This window comes from Mustela erminea, chromosome 3 (assembly GCF_009829155.1).
Source record: "Mustela erminea isolate mMusErm1 chromosome 3, mMusErm1.Pri, whole genome shotgun sequence".
NCBI classification, from domain to species: Eukaryota; Metazoa; Chordata; class Mammalia; order Carnivora; family Mustelidae; genus Mustela; species Mustela erminea.
The window spans coordinates 86611630-86628943 of record NC_045616.1 but is presented as its reverse complement, the minus strand read 5'-3'; the positions used below and the strand labels follow the sequence as shown (position 1 = coordinate 86628943).

The window sequence follows — 17314 nt, the reverse complement described above, 5'->3', positions numbered from 1 at the left end:
AGAGAGCCTCCGCCGAACGCAACAACCACTTCCGGCTACTACCGGAAGTGTTGAAGCGGAAACGGAGCCCGTGAGGTCTAGAGCCGCCTTTCAGTCTTTGGAAGATGCGGAAGTGATCTCTTTTTCGCCGGTGCCACGGCTAACCTCTACAGCGGTCTGCACCCTCACTGGGGTGGGGTCCGACCTGCCTCGTTCCCAGGTCCTTTGGCTCCTGTCTCGGAAAGGCGGCCTCCTGTTACACGATGCCCTCGTTCGGACTCCGGCACAGGAGGGCCTGGGCTTCACTGTTGAGCCAGCTCCTGCGACCGTCCGGTCTTGTGTGCATCAGGGAGGTACATTTTCATAGTCAGGTGAGCCAGACTGAGTGGTCAGTTGCGGCAGGATATCCAAGTCTGAAAGCATGGACTGGCAGCGGGCAGTCCAGTAGTACAGTCGGGTTTTTTTGAGTAGTTTACCGGTACTGAACTAAGCATTTTAGATGCTTTGTCAGTTAATCCTCATAGCAATCTTGAGAAGTTGGGATTATTTCCATTTTACAGTTGAGGAAACAGTCTGCAAGGTTAAATGACTTATCTAAGGATACATAGTGAGGGAGCATTTTTAACATAGGCCCAACAATCCCTAATGTGAACCTCTTGGGGTCAAATACATTCTTAAGCAAAGTATATAAATAGTCCCATTAAGTGAGATGACTGAAGACCAAAGGTAGACTGAGTTCACATTAGAGTTTACCTCAAAATAAGCTCCCCGCTCCCACCCCCCGAAAAAGAAGCGCCAAAACAAACCACTTTGCGGTTTTTAGAAATTTGGGGATTTTGGAATTGCAGAGGAAGGACCGTGGACTTGAACTGCCATCCTTTGGAGGAGACAATCCGCCAAAATAAGGAACTACCACACTCTCTATATTTCTGGAAGGACATACAGCCTGCTCCTAATAAAATTACCAATTCAGTTTTACTTTGGTAAAGATCCTAGCAGATCCTTTGTGCTATCCTGAACAGCAGTGTTCAGATCTTTTGTTACTAATTTTCAGTTAGAGCATCCTACCAGTCTGATTTTTTTAGTTCAGTTTGGATAGCCATTTCCTATTCTCTCCTCAACCAGGCATGTTCTGCGTTCCCTTCTGTCTTTAGGTTACTTTTTCCATGTCTCTAAGCCTAATGACCATTGCTTCTGTATTAAAAATTCATGTTCATGTGTTTGCTCTTTGAGTTGGAACTAAGAATTAGAGATCATACTAATCCCTACTCCTAGATGGTTGGTGGAATTACTGGTAGGTTGTTCTGTGCCTTCATTGTTCTTGGGTGCTTAAGCTTTTCCAGACGTTTAAAAAGCCCCAATACAGGGTATACATTTAAAAACTCCAAATATTGGGGCACCTGGGTGGCTCAGTGGGTTAAGCCTCTGCCTTCGGCTCAGGTCATGACCTCAAGGTCGTGGGGGCTTGATCCCTCCCTGCTTGGCAGGGAGCCTGCTTTCCTCTCTCTCTGCCTGCGTCTCTGCCTACTTGTGATCTCTGTCTGTCAAATAAATAAATTTTAAAAATCTTTTAAAAAACGCTCCAAATATGATAAAGATGTTATCTTATTTGTATTAAGTATATAGTGCAAATATGATGCATGTTTTGGAGGGAGGCGGAGTCTGAAATGGATAAAACAGTGTTCAGGTTGTCTTGCTCAAGACCAGAGGTCTTTTCAGGTCTGGTGATAGGGCGAGAGATGTCCCAAGTCTGGCCAGTCTTGTGGCTCACATCTCACATTCTATTTTCTGCCAGGTTTCAGAGGCAGTGCTAACGTCTCAACTGAAACCACATCAAGAAAAATCAAATTTTATTATTAAGACACCAAAGGTAATGCCCTTTGCCCCACCCTGTCCTATTAGAGTGCCTTGGAGGACTGCCCTCTGCTCTGCTTGTCTCTTCCTAATCCATCTTAATGTCTTTTAAGATTAGGTTTTAAAAAGTCACTATTCTAGAGATACTGATGAGGCTCAGTCAGCTGAACTCAAAAGAGATTTCAACTACTGATTTTCAATTACAGGTGTTGTTTAACCCTTTGTCTTAAATGATCTTGTTTTTTGTCTGTGTTTTCACCATGACTACTTTTGGTATCTAGGGCACCAGAGATCTTAGTCCCCAGCAGATGGTTATAAGGGAGAAAATTCTTGATATGGTGGTTGGCTGCTTTAAACGTCACGGAGCAAAGAGATTAGATACTCCAGCATTTGAACTTAAGGTAAGAAGAGAAAAGAGAGTGCTGGAACTCCTTTTCTTGCCTTCAGTTTCCCAAAGAGATTTTAGCCTGTGTTCTGGAGTCCTCCTTTGAACTCTGGTGGTTTTTGTTTGATCCCTGCAGGAAATGCTCACTGAGAAGTATGGAGAGGACTCTTGGCTAATCTATGATCTGAAGGATCAAGGTGGAGAGCTGTTGTCCCTGCGCTATGACCTTACTGTATCTTTCTGAGTGTTAGGAGACTGACATCTCTTTCCAAATCCAGAGGGTTTTCTTTGACAAAAGGGACAGCAGTGCCTCTAGGATCCCATAGGTCTGTTTGCATTAGCCTTTACTTCCAGTTTTTCCCAGAAGGCAATTCTGCCAGCAGAGCCTGGCCTGAAACATTCATTTAACTTTTATTGTGTATCAGACTCCCTTGAAGATTGCAGAAATACAGATTTCTGGACCTTATCCCCAGATATTAATTCTGTACCTGGATTGGGGTTCAGCAATCTAATAATCTGCATTTTATTTATTTATTTATTTTAAAAAAGATTTTATTTATTTATTTGACAGACAGAGATGACAAGTAGGCAGAGAGGCAGGCAGAGAGAGAGGAGGAAGCAGGCTCCCTGCTGAGCAGAGAGCCCGGTGCGGGGCTTGATCCCAGGACCCTGGGATCTTGACCTGAGCCAAAGGCAGAGGCTTTAACCCACTGAGCCACCCAGGCGCCCCTAACAATCTGCATTTTAAACAGGCACTGGGGTCATGAAGAGGTGGGTGGTTCTCAACCTATACTATTCTCAACGTTGGCATTAAAAAAAAAGAGAAGAAGAGAAAAAAAAAATTGACATAGAAGTTGCAGGCAAATCCAGGTTCTGAAACCTGACTATTTTGAAATGGTTGAGAATTGATCTGAATGGGAAGGAATAGCCCATGCTTGGAGTTCTTGGGTCATTTTTATCTCATAGAGTGGGCAGCAGGCCAATTTCCTCTGCTTTTTTACTGAACTTGCACTTTTGCTTGATGGGGTTCCTTCATTCATTTATATATATTGAATGTCAAGCACTTCTAGACCTTGGGGATAGTGGGAAACAAGACAGAACGTCCTTGTTTTCATCCTAGTGGATGAGATCCAGTTGGTAATGGCCCAGTTCTCCCAAATGTCTGTACACTGGGCCCAAGCTTTGGAGGCAGTATGCTTTCTCCTTAACCTCTTTATGTGAGGTTCCTTTTGCTCGTTATCTTGCTATGAATAAAGTGAAGAGGATGAAACGCTACCATGTTGGAAAGGTGTGGCGGCGAGAGAGCCCAACCATAGTCCAAGGTCGCTACAGGGAGTTCTGCCAGTGTGTAAGTGACCAGCATTGATACAGGTTTGGGGATCTGCAACCTGGGAATTGGCTGCTCAGTGAAGATTTTGTTTTTCCCCTTTTTTTTTGCTGCAGGATTTTGACATTGCTGGTCAGTTTGACCCTATGATCCCCGATGCAGAGTGCTTAAAGATTATGTGTGAAATCCTGAGTGGGTTGCAGTTGGGGGACTTTCTCATTAAGGTGAGACTAGGGCTGAGGACTGAGGGGAGAAGTCTGGATTTGATCTGGGTGCCCTCCTAAAACATAGGTGACTCCAGCCCTTAAGCCTGTAGACCTGGGACTTTCTCAGTACAGCTGTTGTATTTTGTCTATATAGTGATGCTGTGGAAATTATTTTCTGTCCTTTTTATGAGACAGGCTAACAGGGACTGCCCTTGTTTTGAGGGAAAGCGCATGGACAAGGGACTGGGGTTATTTCCACTGAGTTCACAGGTCAATGACCGGCGGATTTTGGATGGGATGTTGGCTGTCTGTGGTGTTCCTGAAAGCAAGTTCCATGCCATCTGCTCCTCAATAGACAAACTAGACAAGGTAACTAAAAAGACATGCTTCAGTAGACCATATCAGAATCTCTGCCCTGCCCTGAAATCTGTACCCCTAGAAAAAAATAAGGAGACAGTAACTGGAAATGAGCTTTCTCTGGGGAAGGTAAGGAGATATTCTGAAGCAAGACCTGAACTTTGTTGTGCAAAAGCTTTGTTGACTGACTGCATTTTCTAAGTTGTCTCCGACTTTGTTGAGTATAGTGTTAGCTAGTCGTGACATTTCCAGTTAGATGAAGAAGGATCTTGGAAGTGGGCTAATGTTTGGGTATTTGTGCAGATATCGTGGAATGATGTAAGACACGAGATGGTGGCAAAGAAAGGCCTGGCTCCTGAAGTGGCTGATAGAATTGGTGACTATGTTCAATGTCATGGTAAGAACCAGCATTTTCAGAGCTATTGGTCGAAGTGAGGGGGAGGTATGTACAAGTTCTACCTCTGAAACAGCTCCTTTCTTTCTTTCTTTCTTTCTTTCCTTCTTTCTTTCTTTCTTTCTTTCTTTCTTTCTTTCTTTCTTTCTTTCTTTTTTTTTTTTTTTTGATTTTATTTATTTATTTGGTGGAGAGAGAAATCACAAGTAGGCAAAGAGGTAGGCAGAGAGGCCGGCGGGGGGGTGCGGGGAGTAGACTGTCTGCTGAGCACAGAGCCCAATGTGGGGCTCGATCCCAGGACCCTGAGTTCATGACCTGACCCGAAGGCAGAGGCTTAACCCGCTGAGCCACCTAGGTGCCCCTGAAATAGCTCCTTTCCAAAGATAAGCTAAGTGCCAGAGTCTGGCTTGAATTTAATTTCTCTTTTACTTAGTGTAATAAACACTTTATGTCTTCAGATGGCAAAGGCAGAGGAGGAGAGTCTGGTCATAAGAGATCAGGACTTTTTTTTTTTAATGACTCTATTTTAAAAATTTTGTTTATTTATTTGACAGAGAGAGAGAGAGAGATCACAAGTAGGCAGAGAGGCAGGCATAGAGAGAGGGGGAAGCACGCTCCTCGCTGAGCAGAGAGCCCGATGCGAGGCTCGATCCCAGGACCCTGAGATCATGACCTGAGCCAAAGGCAGAGGCTTAACCCACTGAGCCACCCATGAGCCCAGGATTTTTTTTTTTTTTTTTTTTTTAAATAAGAAAGTGAGGATTAGCTGGAGCATATTAAGAATAAATTTGGGTAAAACACATCTGGGTGAAAGCACAGACCTTATTTCTCCCCATATGTCTCCCCAGGTGGGGTATCCTTAATAGAGGAAATGTTGCAGGATTCTAGACTATCCCAGAACAAGCAGGCCCTAGAGGGCTTGGGGGACTTGAAGCTGCTATTTGAATACCTGACTTTATTTGGAATTGCTGAGAAGGTAAGCTGAATTGGGAGGGGACTTCCTGGTGAACTTTGGGGTTCTTAGTGTTCTGGTTCTTTTTTGGACTTACTATAGTCTTGTTCCCACAGATCTCTTTTGATTTAAGCCTAGCTCGGGGACTGGACTACTATACTGGAGTGATCTACGAAGCAGTGCTACTACAGACCCCAACTCAGGCTGAGGAGTCCCTCAATGTGGGCAGTGTGGCTGCTGGTGGACGCTATGATGGGTTGGTGGGCATGTTTGACCCCAAGGGCCACAAAGTGCCGTGTGTGGGGCTCAGTATTGGGGTGGAGCGAATCTTCACCATTTTGGAACAGAGGATAAAGGTAGGTACTAGGTAGGGGTGGGGTGGAGCTGGAGACTAAAAACTCATGTTTGTGGATATACAATTGGACTGTTTTCTGATGATTCTTTATGTCTTTTTTTTTTTTTAATTACTTATGCACAGGAAGTTGTTTATTAGTTTTACTTTCTTCTCTCTCTTTAATCAGACTTCTGGTCAGAAGATACGGACCACAGAGACCCAAGTGTTTGTAGCTACACCACAGAAGAACTTTCTTCATGAACGGTTGAAGCTAATTTCAGAGCTTTGGGATGCTGGGATCAAGGTATAGTAGAACTGATATCCAAGTCATCTAGGTATGTGTGGCCATTCAGGTGGCCATTTCTACCTAATGCCTAAGGGGGAACTCAAAACCTTCTTTTCACTAAAGTATCTTCTGGTAGGAGAGCTAGCTCCTTACTTCTTTGTAAATGCTTGAGGAGTGTGGTCACTTTTAAGCCTCTTATTCTGTCTTCACCCTTTCCAGGCAGAGCTGCTGTATAAGAACAACCCGAAACTACTAACTCAACTGCACTACTGTGAGCACATGGGCATTCCATTGGTGGTCATTATTGGTGAGGAAGAACTTAAAGAAGGCGTAATCAAACTTCGTTCAGTGGCCAGCAGGGAGGAGGTGAGTGGGGGAGTAGAAGGAACCTTAGATTCTTTAAGAAATATGTATCTTATGGCTGAGGAAGTACCTTCAGGGTTAATAGTGATAGAGAAGAATGAAGAGCCACGCAGGCAATCTTTTAGCCAGTTAGGGTTAGGTAGGTGGGCAGAAGGACAGATGAAATTTTTTTTTTTTTTTTAGATTTTATTTATATTTTGACGGAGAGAGAAATCACAAGTAGGCAGAGGCAGGCGGAGAGAGAGAGAGGGGGAAGCAGCTCCCTACTGAGCAGAGAGCCTGATGCAGGGCTCGATCCCAGGACCCTGAGATCATGACCTGAGCCGAAGGCAGAAGCTTTAACCCACTGAGCCATCCAGGCACCCCGGAATCTCTTTAGTCTTAAGTGCATACATTCTCTAGTTCAGCTTGAAGCCCACGCTTCTTCCTACTGGTTAAATAAGTAGTGGGAACAGATGCAGGATAAAATGAATTTGGAAATGCAGTGACTAAGAAGCTAGTATTACACTCTGTAGTTTGTCACATGAAGGTTCTCTTACATTACAGGTGGCCATTAAACGGGAAAGTCTTGTGGCTGAAATTCAGAAGAGACTATCTGAGTCTTAATCCTTGCCTGCTTGCCATCTGCTGCTCTTTCTAGAAGGTGTTTCTTCTAGGACTGAGTTCCTGATGGACTTCACAACTGCTGGCCAGGATGAGTGACAAGTTCCTCTGCCTCCTCCATCCTTTCTGGGTACAGAACTGTAGGAGGCCCTGAGGATTCCTGGGCTAGTGTGAGCAGCTATTCTGCATGGTTGCAGATGGCTGGTATGTGAAAGAGGCATGCTTTAACTGCAGAGACAGATGGCAGATTTGAAGTGCCATTGAATGCTACCAAGAGGTGCCGAGATGGTTGCTTTGAGCAAGGCTCTAGGAAAGTTGCCTCAGGCCGAGACCATTGAGATCAGAAGTCAGGTACTTAATCTTCCACTATGGCTTCTGACCAAATTTGGGGAAATTTGTCCACAACCTGCCCTTGGCTTGTCCAGGGAGTTGTTGGAAGGGGCAAATGGCTGCTTTCTCCTTTGTTTGAGGACAAAAATGCTGTCCTAACGGTATAGTAGTGCTCATTTTGACATGTAATCTGTCTAGTCTACACTCTTAATAGAGTGAGGCTGTCTTTATAGTAATCTTGAATGTTGAATTCAATAGGTGACTGACAAAATGGTCTAATCTTTTGAGATTTTGGAAATCATTTCCTGTGCCAGAATTATTGCTTGTCTATATTCTGTGTTCTCCTATGGAGGTGGCTGTTCTAAAAGTGAATGGATAATACATTAAATAAAATATTAAATGTAGTAGCTTGGATGATTTGTTATCAGGAGATTGTTTTGCATTGGCTGTAGAAAATGCTGGAGTGTACACTGGAGAATTCTGAGAGCTAGGAGCAACCTCCAGGTGTGATGCTTCTGTATTAAGTGAAGGGAGCAGTCAGTTCCCCAGTGCTCCCCACTGTCCCTTCCTCCCCAACTTGGAGACACAGTCATGTCTAAATCAACATATAGTGAACTGTCTGCCAGAGTTCTTCACCCTACGGCTGATGACTGTAGGCTAATGACTGGCCTTTCCAAGTCCAATCATGTTGACTAAATTGTGCCCTATAGATTGAATGACTATAAAGTTCCTCCCAGAAGGAAAGATGAGTTAACCGAAGGGTGATAACATTGCTTCAAAAATAAAGAGACAGTGTGCAAAAAATGCTTTCTGTATGTGCGCTGGGGAGGCTGCAACTTTTAAAAACACTGGTGTCGGGGCCATATCTTTAGTGCATACGGGTAAATGGGGCAGCTGCAGGCTCCTGATAACCCATTAGACCCTAAAGAAAATTTAGAAACTCTTGGCAAACACACACAAAATTGATTAGACTAGGTCAAAGGGCACCGATATGAACCGTGTCGTTCTTTGTAAAATGGACGAGTTGAACTGAATCAGTCCTTTGATGATGCTTGTTTAGAAAGCCAAGGCGAAAACATTTGTAGGCGCCCTTACTTCCGTGTTGCTTCACATTCTCCATGCGCATGCGCCATTTCCTCGGTGCAGAGGCGGGGCCGACAAGCTTGTTTTAGAAGCCCTCCAGTCCTTAGCTCGTTTAGAACGCGAGACTCTAACTTTATTGGAGGGCAAGCTTGCTTTACGGCTCAGGGCCGCTTTTTACGTCATTTTCCGGCTTCCCATTCACTTCGCAGTGAAGATGGCGTCGGGTAGCGGGGTAGGTGTTGTGTGTGAAGAGGCTTTGGTTGGGGGGCAGAGGGTGGCTTCTCAGCGCGGAATATCCTGACCCGACTGGCTTCTCAACACCTTCTTGCGGTCCAGTGTCCAGGGTTCAAGAACTTCCCCGTGGGGTCCTGGCGGAGGGTCTATGGACTCCCGGCGGTCTTTTGGGTTAGGGTCTTGAGGCCACCTCAGCCTCCTGGTGCGGTCCGGAAAGTCTTCGCTCTGTACAGGTCCCGGGGACGCCTTGCCAGCGTGGACGCGGTTCCCTCCGTTTCTCTAGGGGTCGGATATGATTAGCAGCGAATCTTGAGCGCTTTTCTCCTTACAGACAAAAAACTTGGACTTTCGCCGAAAGTGGGACAAAGATGAATATGAGAAACTCGCCGAAAAGAGGCTCACGGAAGAGAGAGAAAAGAAGGATGGTGGGTGCCTGCTCCATCAAGGGCCATGGGTATCGTAGAAGCGAAGCCATAGCTGGAGAACGGGTGGGAAGTTGAAATGCGATGTCCTCATACCCTGTGTATCCTCTGGCACAGTGTTGCCTCCCTGGTTCTGGATTTCTTAATGTAGAAAATGAGAGCGAGGAAATGGACTGAAGCAGTGTTGAGGTGTTTTCCAGCTCTGTTTCCTCTACTTTCTTTGTCGTCCTTTTGCTTAGCTCATTTCCTCCTTTCCTCAAGTATGGAGAGGACAGTAGAATCCTTAGTAGAGAAATGACTGTTTTGCAGCTGTGCATTACTGCTACTGAAGATACTATTTCACTTGAAGTCACTTAAGGGGAAGAAGAACATAATAATCAGGACCTTCCCCTCCCTATAACCTGAGAAGAGCAAGGGTACTCACCAACGACCGTGTGATTATTTCAGCTGGTGGTTAGTGGTACTGTTCCCTATGTTTTGTACAGTGTCAGGGAGTTGGTTCTTCTTTCCTAGGTAGAGATTCCACTATACAAAAAGAAATACTATTTTTTTCATCTGTATTCAACATATGCATTCTTCTTTCACTTCACTTCTACACCACCTTGCACACACTGATCCTTTTAGTTTTTTTTTTTTTTTTAAGATTTTATTTATTTATTTGACAGAGAGAGATCACAAGCAGGCAGAGAGGCAGGCAGAGAGAGAGAGAAGGAAGCAGGCTCCCTGCTGATCAGAGAGCCCGATGCGGGGCTCGATCCCAGGACCCTGCGATCATGACCCGAGCCGAAGGCAGCGGCTTAACCCACTGAGCCACCCAGGCGCCCCTAATCCTTTTAGTTTTGATATAATTTGTACAGTAGTGCCAAGTATGTGACAGGTATTTCCTGAATGTTGGTCCCCTTTAAAAAATTTTCCCCAGTCTTCCAAAGATTACTTTTGTGTTGTGCTTGGGATATCTATCTGAAAGTATTACTGCCTATCCTTGCTTTTATTTAATTTTTTTTAATCTTTTTTTTTCTTTTAAGATTTTATTTATTTGAGAGTGAGAGCACAAGCAGGGTGAGGGGCAGAGGGAGAATAAGACTTCCCGCTGAGCAGGGAGCCCGATGCGGGACTTGATCCTAGAACTCTGGGATCATGACCTGAAATGAACTGAAGGCAGATGCTTAACCAGCTGAGCCACCCAGGTGCCCCTCCTTGCTTTTCTTTTAAAAGTTTGCTTTTTGTGAAAATTAAGAACCCCCTTCAGTTCAGTTAATCAATAAATAAACTTTGCTTTTAGACTTGTTGGTTTTTATTTTTTAATTTTTTTTTAAGATTTTATTTATCTGACTAACAGATATCACAAGTAGGCAGAGAGGCAGGCAGAGTGGGGAGGGGGGTGGAAGCAGGCTCCCTGCCGTGCAGAGAGCCTGTTGTGGGGCTAGATCCCAGCACCCTGAGATGATGACCTGAGCCTAAGGCAGAGGCTTAACTCACTGAGCCATCCAGGTGCCCTTAGACTTGTTGGTTTTAAAGTGATAAAAAGTCTGGAGAGCTTAGGGATTGCTTTCCATTTTTCCTTTGTTGAGATTTTCACTAGCTGCTGCTAGAGGTTCTCACTGTTCCCTTGGTTCAGGCTCAAGAAAGAAATGAGAGTAGATATCTGTATTTTGGGTTGCATGCATTTTTTTTTCCCTTTCTGCTTAAGGAACTGTAATATTAAAGGGACTTCTTTCTCTATTATAATAATTTTAGGAAAACCAGTGCAGCCAGTCAAACGGGAGCTTCTCCGACATAGAGACTATAAGGTGGACCTGGAATCCAAGCTTGGCAAGACAATTGTCATTACCAAGACCACGCCGCAATCTGAGATGGGAGGGTGAGTGACTTTTCATCTTTCTCAGGAGCTAAAAATAGGTTAAATAAACTGTCTGTGTTGGTTTTAGCAAGTGTTGAGGAGGTTTTCTGGCCCCAGGAAAACAACCATGTTACCTATAATTCTACCATTAGATTTTTCTTTCTTCCCCACCAAAGCCTCAATAAACATACTAATGTCTCTAAGCAGGGACCACTCTGTAGGCCTCTTCATATTAGCGCTGTAACTACTATTTCATATCTTAAAAGGAAAAAATGAAGGAAAGGACTATTAAAGACATTTCTAGGGGAGAGATTAGGTAGAGCTAGAGTGGAGCCTAGGAGCTGTTGATGGTGAATAAAGGGAGTTGAGGTTCCAGACTGGTGCAAAGTATTTTGTAGTTGTTACGGATTGCTTGATTGTACACCTTCTTCCTAGAACAAGACTATAACTCATGGGAAGAAGTGTCCTGCAAGAACTTTAGTCTTTTGCCCACCACTATTTCTCTGTTCATTTAGGTTTTCTAGCAGGAGGGCAAAAATAGCAGTGAGTGACATGTCTTTGGGTTGCCTAGGAAACCCACTCATGTCATTTCTCTCTGTATTAGTTATCTATTGCTGTGTAAAATAACAAGTTCACCCAAAATTAAGCAGCATAAAATAGCAGGTAGCTCACAATTTCTGTGGGAAGTAATCTGGGAAAGACTTAACTCTGATTCTGGCTTAGGTTTTCACAAGGCTTCATTGAAGGTGTCTTCTAGGTCTGCATTCATTTGAGGCATAAGTGTGCCTGATTGATTTGATTCAAAGCTCTTTCGTGTGACAGTACTTTGGAGGCCTCTCCACAGTGCTGCTCACAATAAAGTAATTGCTTCCCCAGAATAAGACATAGACTAATACTGAAGCCGCTTTTTTTTTTTTTTAAATGTAACCTAATCTTGGAAGTGCTATAGCATCACTTTTGAACTTTTAATATTTTACTTATTTATTTGAGAGAGAGAGCAGGAGCAGGCAGAGGGAGAAGCGAACTCCCTGCTGAGCAGGGAGCCAGACACAGGGCTCAGTCCCAGGACCCTGAGGTCATGACCTGAGCCGAAGGTAGACACCTAACTGACTGAGCTGCTAGGCACCATGATGTATTCGTTTGGTTACTGATGAACCCTAGTACAAATTGGGAGGGGATGTCCCAGGGTACAAATACCAGGAATTTAGGGGTCGTTGTGGGGCCCGTCTTAGAGGCTGGCTACCATATGCTTCTAAGAGGTAATACTTTATGAAAATGAGAAGTGTCTTCTTCTTGTAAAAAGGAAATTTACCTAAATATATGAGTTTGTTGGTTGAAAACATTAAGCTCTTATAGCTAGATTTGACACAAATGTGGTTTCTTCTATTTGCTAGGTATTACTGTAATGTCTGTGACTGTGTGGTGAAGGACTCTATCAACTTCCTGGATCACATTAATGGAAAGAAACGTAAGGCTTGGAGGTAGTTTGTGACTGGAGCTGGGACTGGATTTTGGAGGTGGGGTAGGAGAAAGGGTGGTTTCAACTGGATCTTTCTTTAATGCCCGAGAATTTCTCCAGTGGCTTCAGTACAGGGCATGCTTTACTTCATTATCTAATGTTTGTGGAGGCCCTGAGATGAGACACTGTTCTAGGCTCTCAATAAGCCCAGACAGAGCGCTTCTCCAAGGCCTAGCTGTCCTGACTAGTGTGCATTTGCTAAGAAAGGGCAGTTGAAAGTCACTTGGATCTTGCTGTCTGTAGCTGCTGCTTCTGAGAATAAGTAAAACCAAGGGAGTTTTTTCCCAGTCATAATTATTTTTGAGTGTATTTTATGAGACTTTTTTAAATGTCAGAGTTTCTCAGGGGCTGAGGTTATTGTAATGCCATTACCTTTTTCTCTGTTGTTCCCACCCAGATCAGCGAAATCTGGGCATGTCTATGCGTGTGGAACGTTCCACCTTGGATCAGGTGAAGAAACGATTTGAAGTCAACAAGAAGAAGATGGAAGAGAAACAGAAAGATTACGATTTTGAGGAAAGAATGAAAGAGCTCAGAGAAGAGGTAAGGCTCTGCTAGCCTTCCCTCTTTTGTCCACCAGCTTTGAATTTCATATTATGAATTGTGAAGAGGCGCTCTTCTTTGTTCCACTCCCACCCTCAGAGGATAGATGTATCCTGAATTTCACTATATTGGGGGGAACATTTATTACCTTTGTTTGGGACTCTTGAAATCTGAAGGATATGGCTATAAACCTATCCTTTTTTTTCCTGGACTGTCTGGGCCTACTTTTTTTTTTTTTTTTTTTAACTATAGCAGGGATTAAATATACCTAATCCCCAAGAGGCTCATGGAACCAGGCTGCCTGGATCAGAATTCTATTTCCTTCACTTACTGGCTACGACTTTTGGGCGAGTTATTTAACCTCTCCATGCCTCAGTTTTCCCATCAGAGATCTTAGTTTATAATCTACAGAAAGTGTTTAGATCAATTACTGGCATATACTTTGTGCCCCAGAGTGATAGTTGCTATTATGTGGCTTTCCTTCCATAACTTTTTTAAGAACTAGAGATGAACTGGGATGTAGGATTGAGAAGTGCTCTTCACAGGCTAAAACTGCTCTTTTTTGTTCCTTAAAATATTTACTGTGGCTTTTCCTCTGCTCTTGAAATTTTACTTGCCTTTAACTATTTTCTCCTAAAGATAGAAAGGAGTCTTGACACTCACTTGTCTCTTACAACGTTTGGCTCAGGAGTCTGAACTGATTCTGAGTGATTTCCCCCCTAGGAGGAAAAGGCCAAAGCCTACAAGAAAGAGAAACAGAAGGAGAAGAAAAGGAGGGCTGAGGAGGACTTGACATTTGAGGAGGATGATGAGATGGCAGCTGTGATGGGCTTCTCTGGCTTTGGTTCCACCAAGAAGAGTTACTGAGGCTTTCCGTGCTTGGCTCTTTGCTAACTTTGTGTGTGTGGGGGGGTGTCATTTTTGGGGGGATACTTGGGAAAGTCCTTAAGAGCCACAATGGGGAGGTCTAGAGGGTGGATGTCTGTGGTTTCCCTCTACTTTGGGAGAGAGCACAGGATGCAAAGATAATGCTGTGGCGTATTCCCTCAGTATGTCACTGGAGTCACAGGACCTCTGCCTGAGTTCCCAATAAAGAAAAACCTCTTCTGAGGCTGCTTTCCCAAAACTCCCCCTGTATCTTTCCCTCTTCATCTGTCCAATTTCTTCTCTGAGCATCCTACATTTTTCCTGTGTTTTCCCTCTGTTTTAATTTTGACTCTTGCTTAGCCTGCAGCAGAAGGTTTTCTGGGTCCCAGTGTCCAGTTGATAGCACATTTTTGAATAGCCCTCTTTCCCCCCCAACCCCCTGTGGTTCTTCACCACCTGTGCATGCATGTGTATTTCTGCCTGGGTCAGTGGTATGTGCGGGCGTGTGTGCATGAATTTGTCACATAGAGGGAGCCAGAGCTAGAACCTCAGAACATTGCTGCCTTGGGGTCTTATGTTCATGGCTCCCTCAGTGCATGTAACGGGAAATTAAATGGGACGAATGTTTGGTGTGGTTTTTGTCTGGTGAGTTTTTTAACCTTTCTTTTTCATATGTAGACTGTTCAGCTTTTCCTGTTTGTTTCATTTTGTTGAGGATTACTCTTTTTTTTTCTTTCTTGTGAGCAGGCTCTTGGAAGAACCTGTTTGATGCAAAAAAGAAAAAGGAAAAAAAAACCTTAATATGGGAGCCCTTGGGTCTCAGAGACTGTTCAACATGTATAATAAATGGCATTGACTGGGCCTGTTAATTTGGTGGGAACATTCCATATTCTTCCCTGTGTATTGTTTTTTTTCTTCCTACACTGAATATTTACATATAGACCTGCTTCTTTCTTCTCCCTTCATTTGAGCCCTGTCACTTTTTTTTTTCCTAGGTTCCTTCAGCACGAGTTGTATTTTCCTCTGATGGGATGTGTGTCCGGAGGAGTCTGAACAGAACTTTCCCTATAATTTTAGCCTCCTTTGGTCTGTTTTTGAAAGAGTTTAGGGTTGAACTTAGTGTTTTCTTTACTATATGCAGTTATGCTAAGCACAGGATTACTTGGTTTTGGAACTTTTGACATTTGGGGCTGGTTAATTCTTTGTTGTGGAGGCTCTCTTGTGCATTTCAGGATGTTTTTAGCATTTCTCTAGCCTCTGCCTACTAGATGCTGGTAGCACCTCCTCCCCGAGTTTGACAGATAGGATGTGTCCCCCCAGTCCCATTGAGAAGCATTGATAAGCTGCCTTCCCTACTTTGGTCTCACTTGAGAATTGGATGACACATACTGCTTAACTGAAGAGAAAGCTTTGATATTCCCTGGATTGGGTACTGTGCCAGATCCCAGGGTTACAGAGGGAAAAAAAAATCAGTCTCTTGAACAAACCAGCAATACTTACACAAACTCCAACTAGGTGAATTTTGTAATAACCTTTGGTGGTTCTGTACTATGAAAAGTGGGCTCTGTGTGGGTTAGCAAGGCTGCCACCATATGGCTTATCTACATTCCCTGCCTCATTTAGCCCCTTGAAGCGTCTGAACCACCTGTGGGTCCCTTAAAGTACTATACTCTATCCTTTGGACTTTTGTACATAACTCCCTTGGTGCCAGGCATAACTTTTGCCTAATCACTGTGAATGTGTCTGTCTACTGGCTCAGAGTTTCACATAGAATATTTTTTAGCCAATTGCAGACAGATTAATGGGTTCTTCCCTTGACAGGATTATGTGCTCTACAGGTCCTTCAAGTAATGCTCTACTCTAGTAGACTGGGCCCTTTTGCTTCCCCTTTCAAGGCAGGCTGGAGAAAGCATCAGCTGAGTTCCTTCTGTTTCTTAGTACTCTTCAGGAAACCACCTAATTCAGCTTGTCTTCAAATGATTTCCTGCTCCCTTTGGTATGGTGGAATCTTAACTTTGGTCACGTGTTCTAAAAAGCATTCTAAATTTTAGGTTCTCTAAATTCTCTTGGGACTGGCAAGTGGTTGGCTCTCTAAGGGGTTGGTCCATGTCATGGGTATGTGAAGGGACTCAAGGTGGTGACTTGGAAAGGGGGAAGAAGATGGGATGGAAATTTAGGAGCCCAGAGCAATCCCAGATAACTCAGAAACCTCTATAAGAGAAATTTCTTTGATATTTGTGGTCTCTAAAATCCATGAAAATTTTGCATTCTGGTTGAGGACTATGCCTGTGACTGGCCTCCATGTGTTCATTTATTCAGTGGTTGCCTAGATGCTGAACATGTTCTAGGCCCTGGTATTTTCTGGGGTAAGGCATCAGGGTTTCAGCTGTCATGGAATTTACATTCTGGTGGAATTGCCTTTAAAGTACCTAGGGAACAAAAGATCGGATGGCTTCAGATGATTCTGTGGCTTCTGCACCTACAGTGACTCTTGTATCTCTCTCATAACCCCCTCCAAAAATTTAAATGTGAAGATTCTTTAATCCAGCAATTCTACACTTAAGTGTCTATCCTAAAAACATACCTGTGTATGTGTACATATACTTGCAAGGATGTTTACTGCAGCTTTGTTTATATAACAGTGAAACATTTAAAATAAAACTGGTACATTTATTCTTGAATATAATGCAACCATTACTATATATGTGAATTAGATTTGTGTGCTAACAAGAAAGATCACCAAGACATACTATTAAGTACAAAAAAGCACAAAAACAATACCAGACAAACTGATTTCCACACCTCCTGCCCTGCCTTCATAAAACTATATTGTACATACAATTAAATATGTAGATTGAGAAAAAGACACAACTTACCTGGAAGGAATTACGGGAAGAAAAAGGATAGCTGTTAAACTGTACATAAAAGGAATAGAATATTCATGTGGTGTTATTTATTTTTGGTGGTTTTAAAAAAATAGTTTGGGTGCTGAAACCCAGGAATGAGTATATGTGGGGGTTAAAATAATGTTTAAAATAGTTAGAAGCAATACCATGTAACACCTATTATGATACCTGGGTGAGTAGCTGTGGGGTTTATCTGGTTTGGCCTCAAAATTGCGAGGTTAAGGCCTGGAATACAGCTTGCACCTTGTAAAGATTCCACTCTTCTGACTCAGGCACTGTGAAAATTGGTTTGAAAATTGGTTTGATCACAGAGCGAATCCCTGTGGTTGTTTGATGAGTATAGAGGCTAGAGGGGGTGTGTCCAGAGACTTGTGGACCAGGTGACTGCCGTATAGTAACAGAATAAGCTTGGAAGGGAACTGCTTGGGAGAGCTTGCTAGGGGGTTAATGAGATGTGAGTCCTCACAGCAGTGTGTCCTCAGGTGGTCCTTCTGAGTGTGTGGATAGGGCAGTTTTTTGGATGCTAGAGT

General features: G+C 43.5%; 2 protein-coding genes across 3 annotated transcripts; both read left to right on the top strand.

Annotated features, from left to right (window-relative positions):
- The first annotated feature begins 33 nt into the window (after window positions 1-33).
- On the top strand, window positions 34-7774 carry HARS2 (histidyl-tRNA synthetase 2, mitochondrial). The gene is made up of 13 exons (XM_032336473.1): window positions 34-350; window positions 1775-1849; window positions 2115-2234; window positions 2355-2450; window positions 3441-3566; window positions 3662-3769; window positions 4022-4120; window positions 4412-4505; window positions 5351-5478; window positions 5571-5810; window positions 5976-6092; window positions 6294-6440; window positions 6984-7774. Exons 1-13 carry the CDS (start codon window positions 243-245, stop codon window positions 7041-7043), a joined length of 1518 nt encoding a protein of 505 aa, XP_032192364.1. The 5' UTR covers window positions 34-242; the 3' UTR covers window positions 7044-7774.
- ZMAT2 (zinc finger matrin-type 2) lies at window positions 7024-16559 on the top strand. 2 transcript variants are annotated; one of them, XM_032336478.1, is made up of 6 exons: window positions 7024-7170; window positions 9019-9112; window positions 10847-10970; window positions 12344-12417; window positions 12866-13011; window positions 13735-16559. In XM_032336478.1, exons 1-6 carry the CDS (start codon window positions 7132-7134, stop codon window positions 13876-13878), a joined length of 621 nt encoding a protein of 206 aa, XP_032192369.1. In that variant the 5' UTR covers window positions 7024-7131; the 3' UTR covers window positions 13879-16559. The 2 variants fall into 2 exon arrangements, with proteins under 2 accessions (XP_032192369.1, XP_032192370.1); XM_032336479.1 differs by lacking the exon at window positions 7024-7170 and adding an exon at window positions 8555-8685.
- Window positions 16560-17314: the final 755 nt, after the last annotated feature.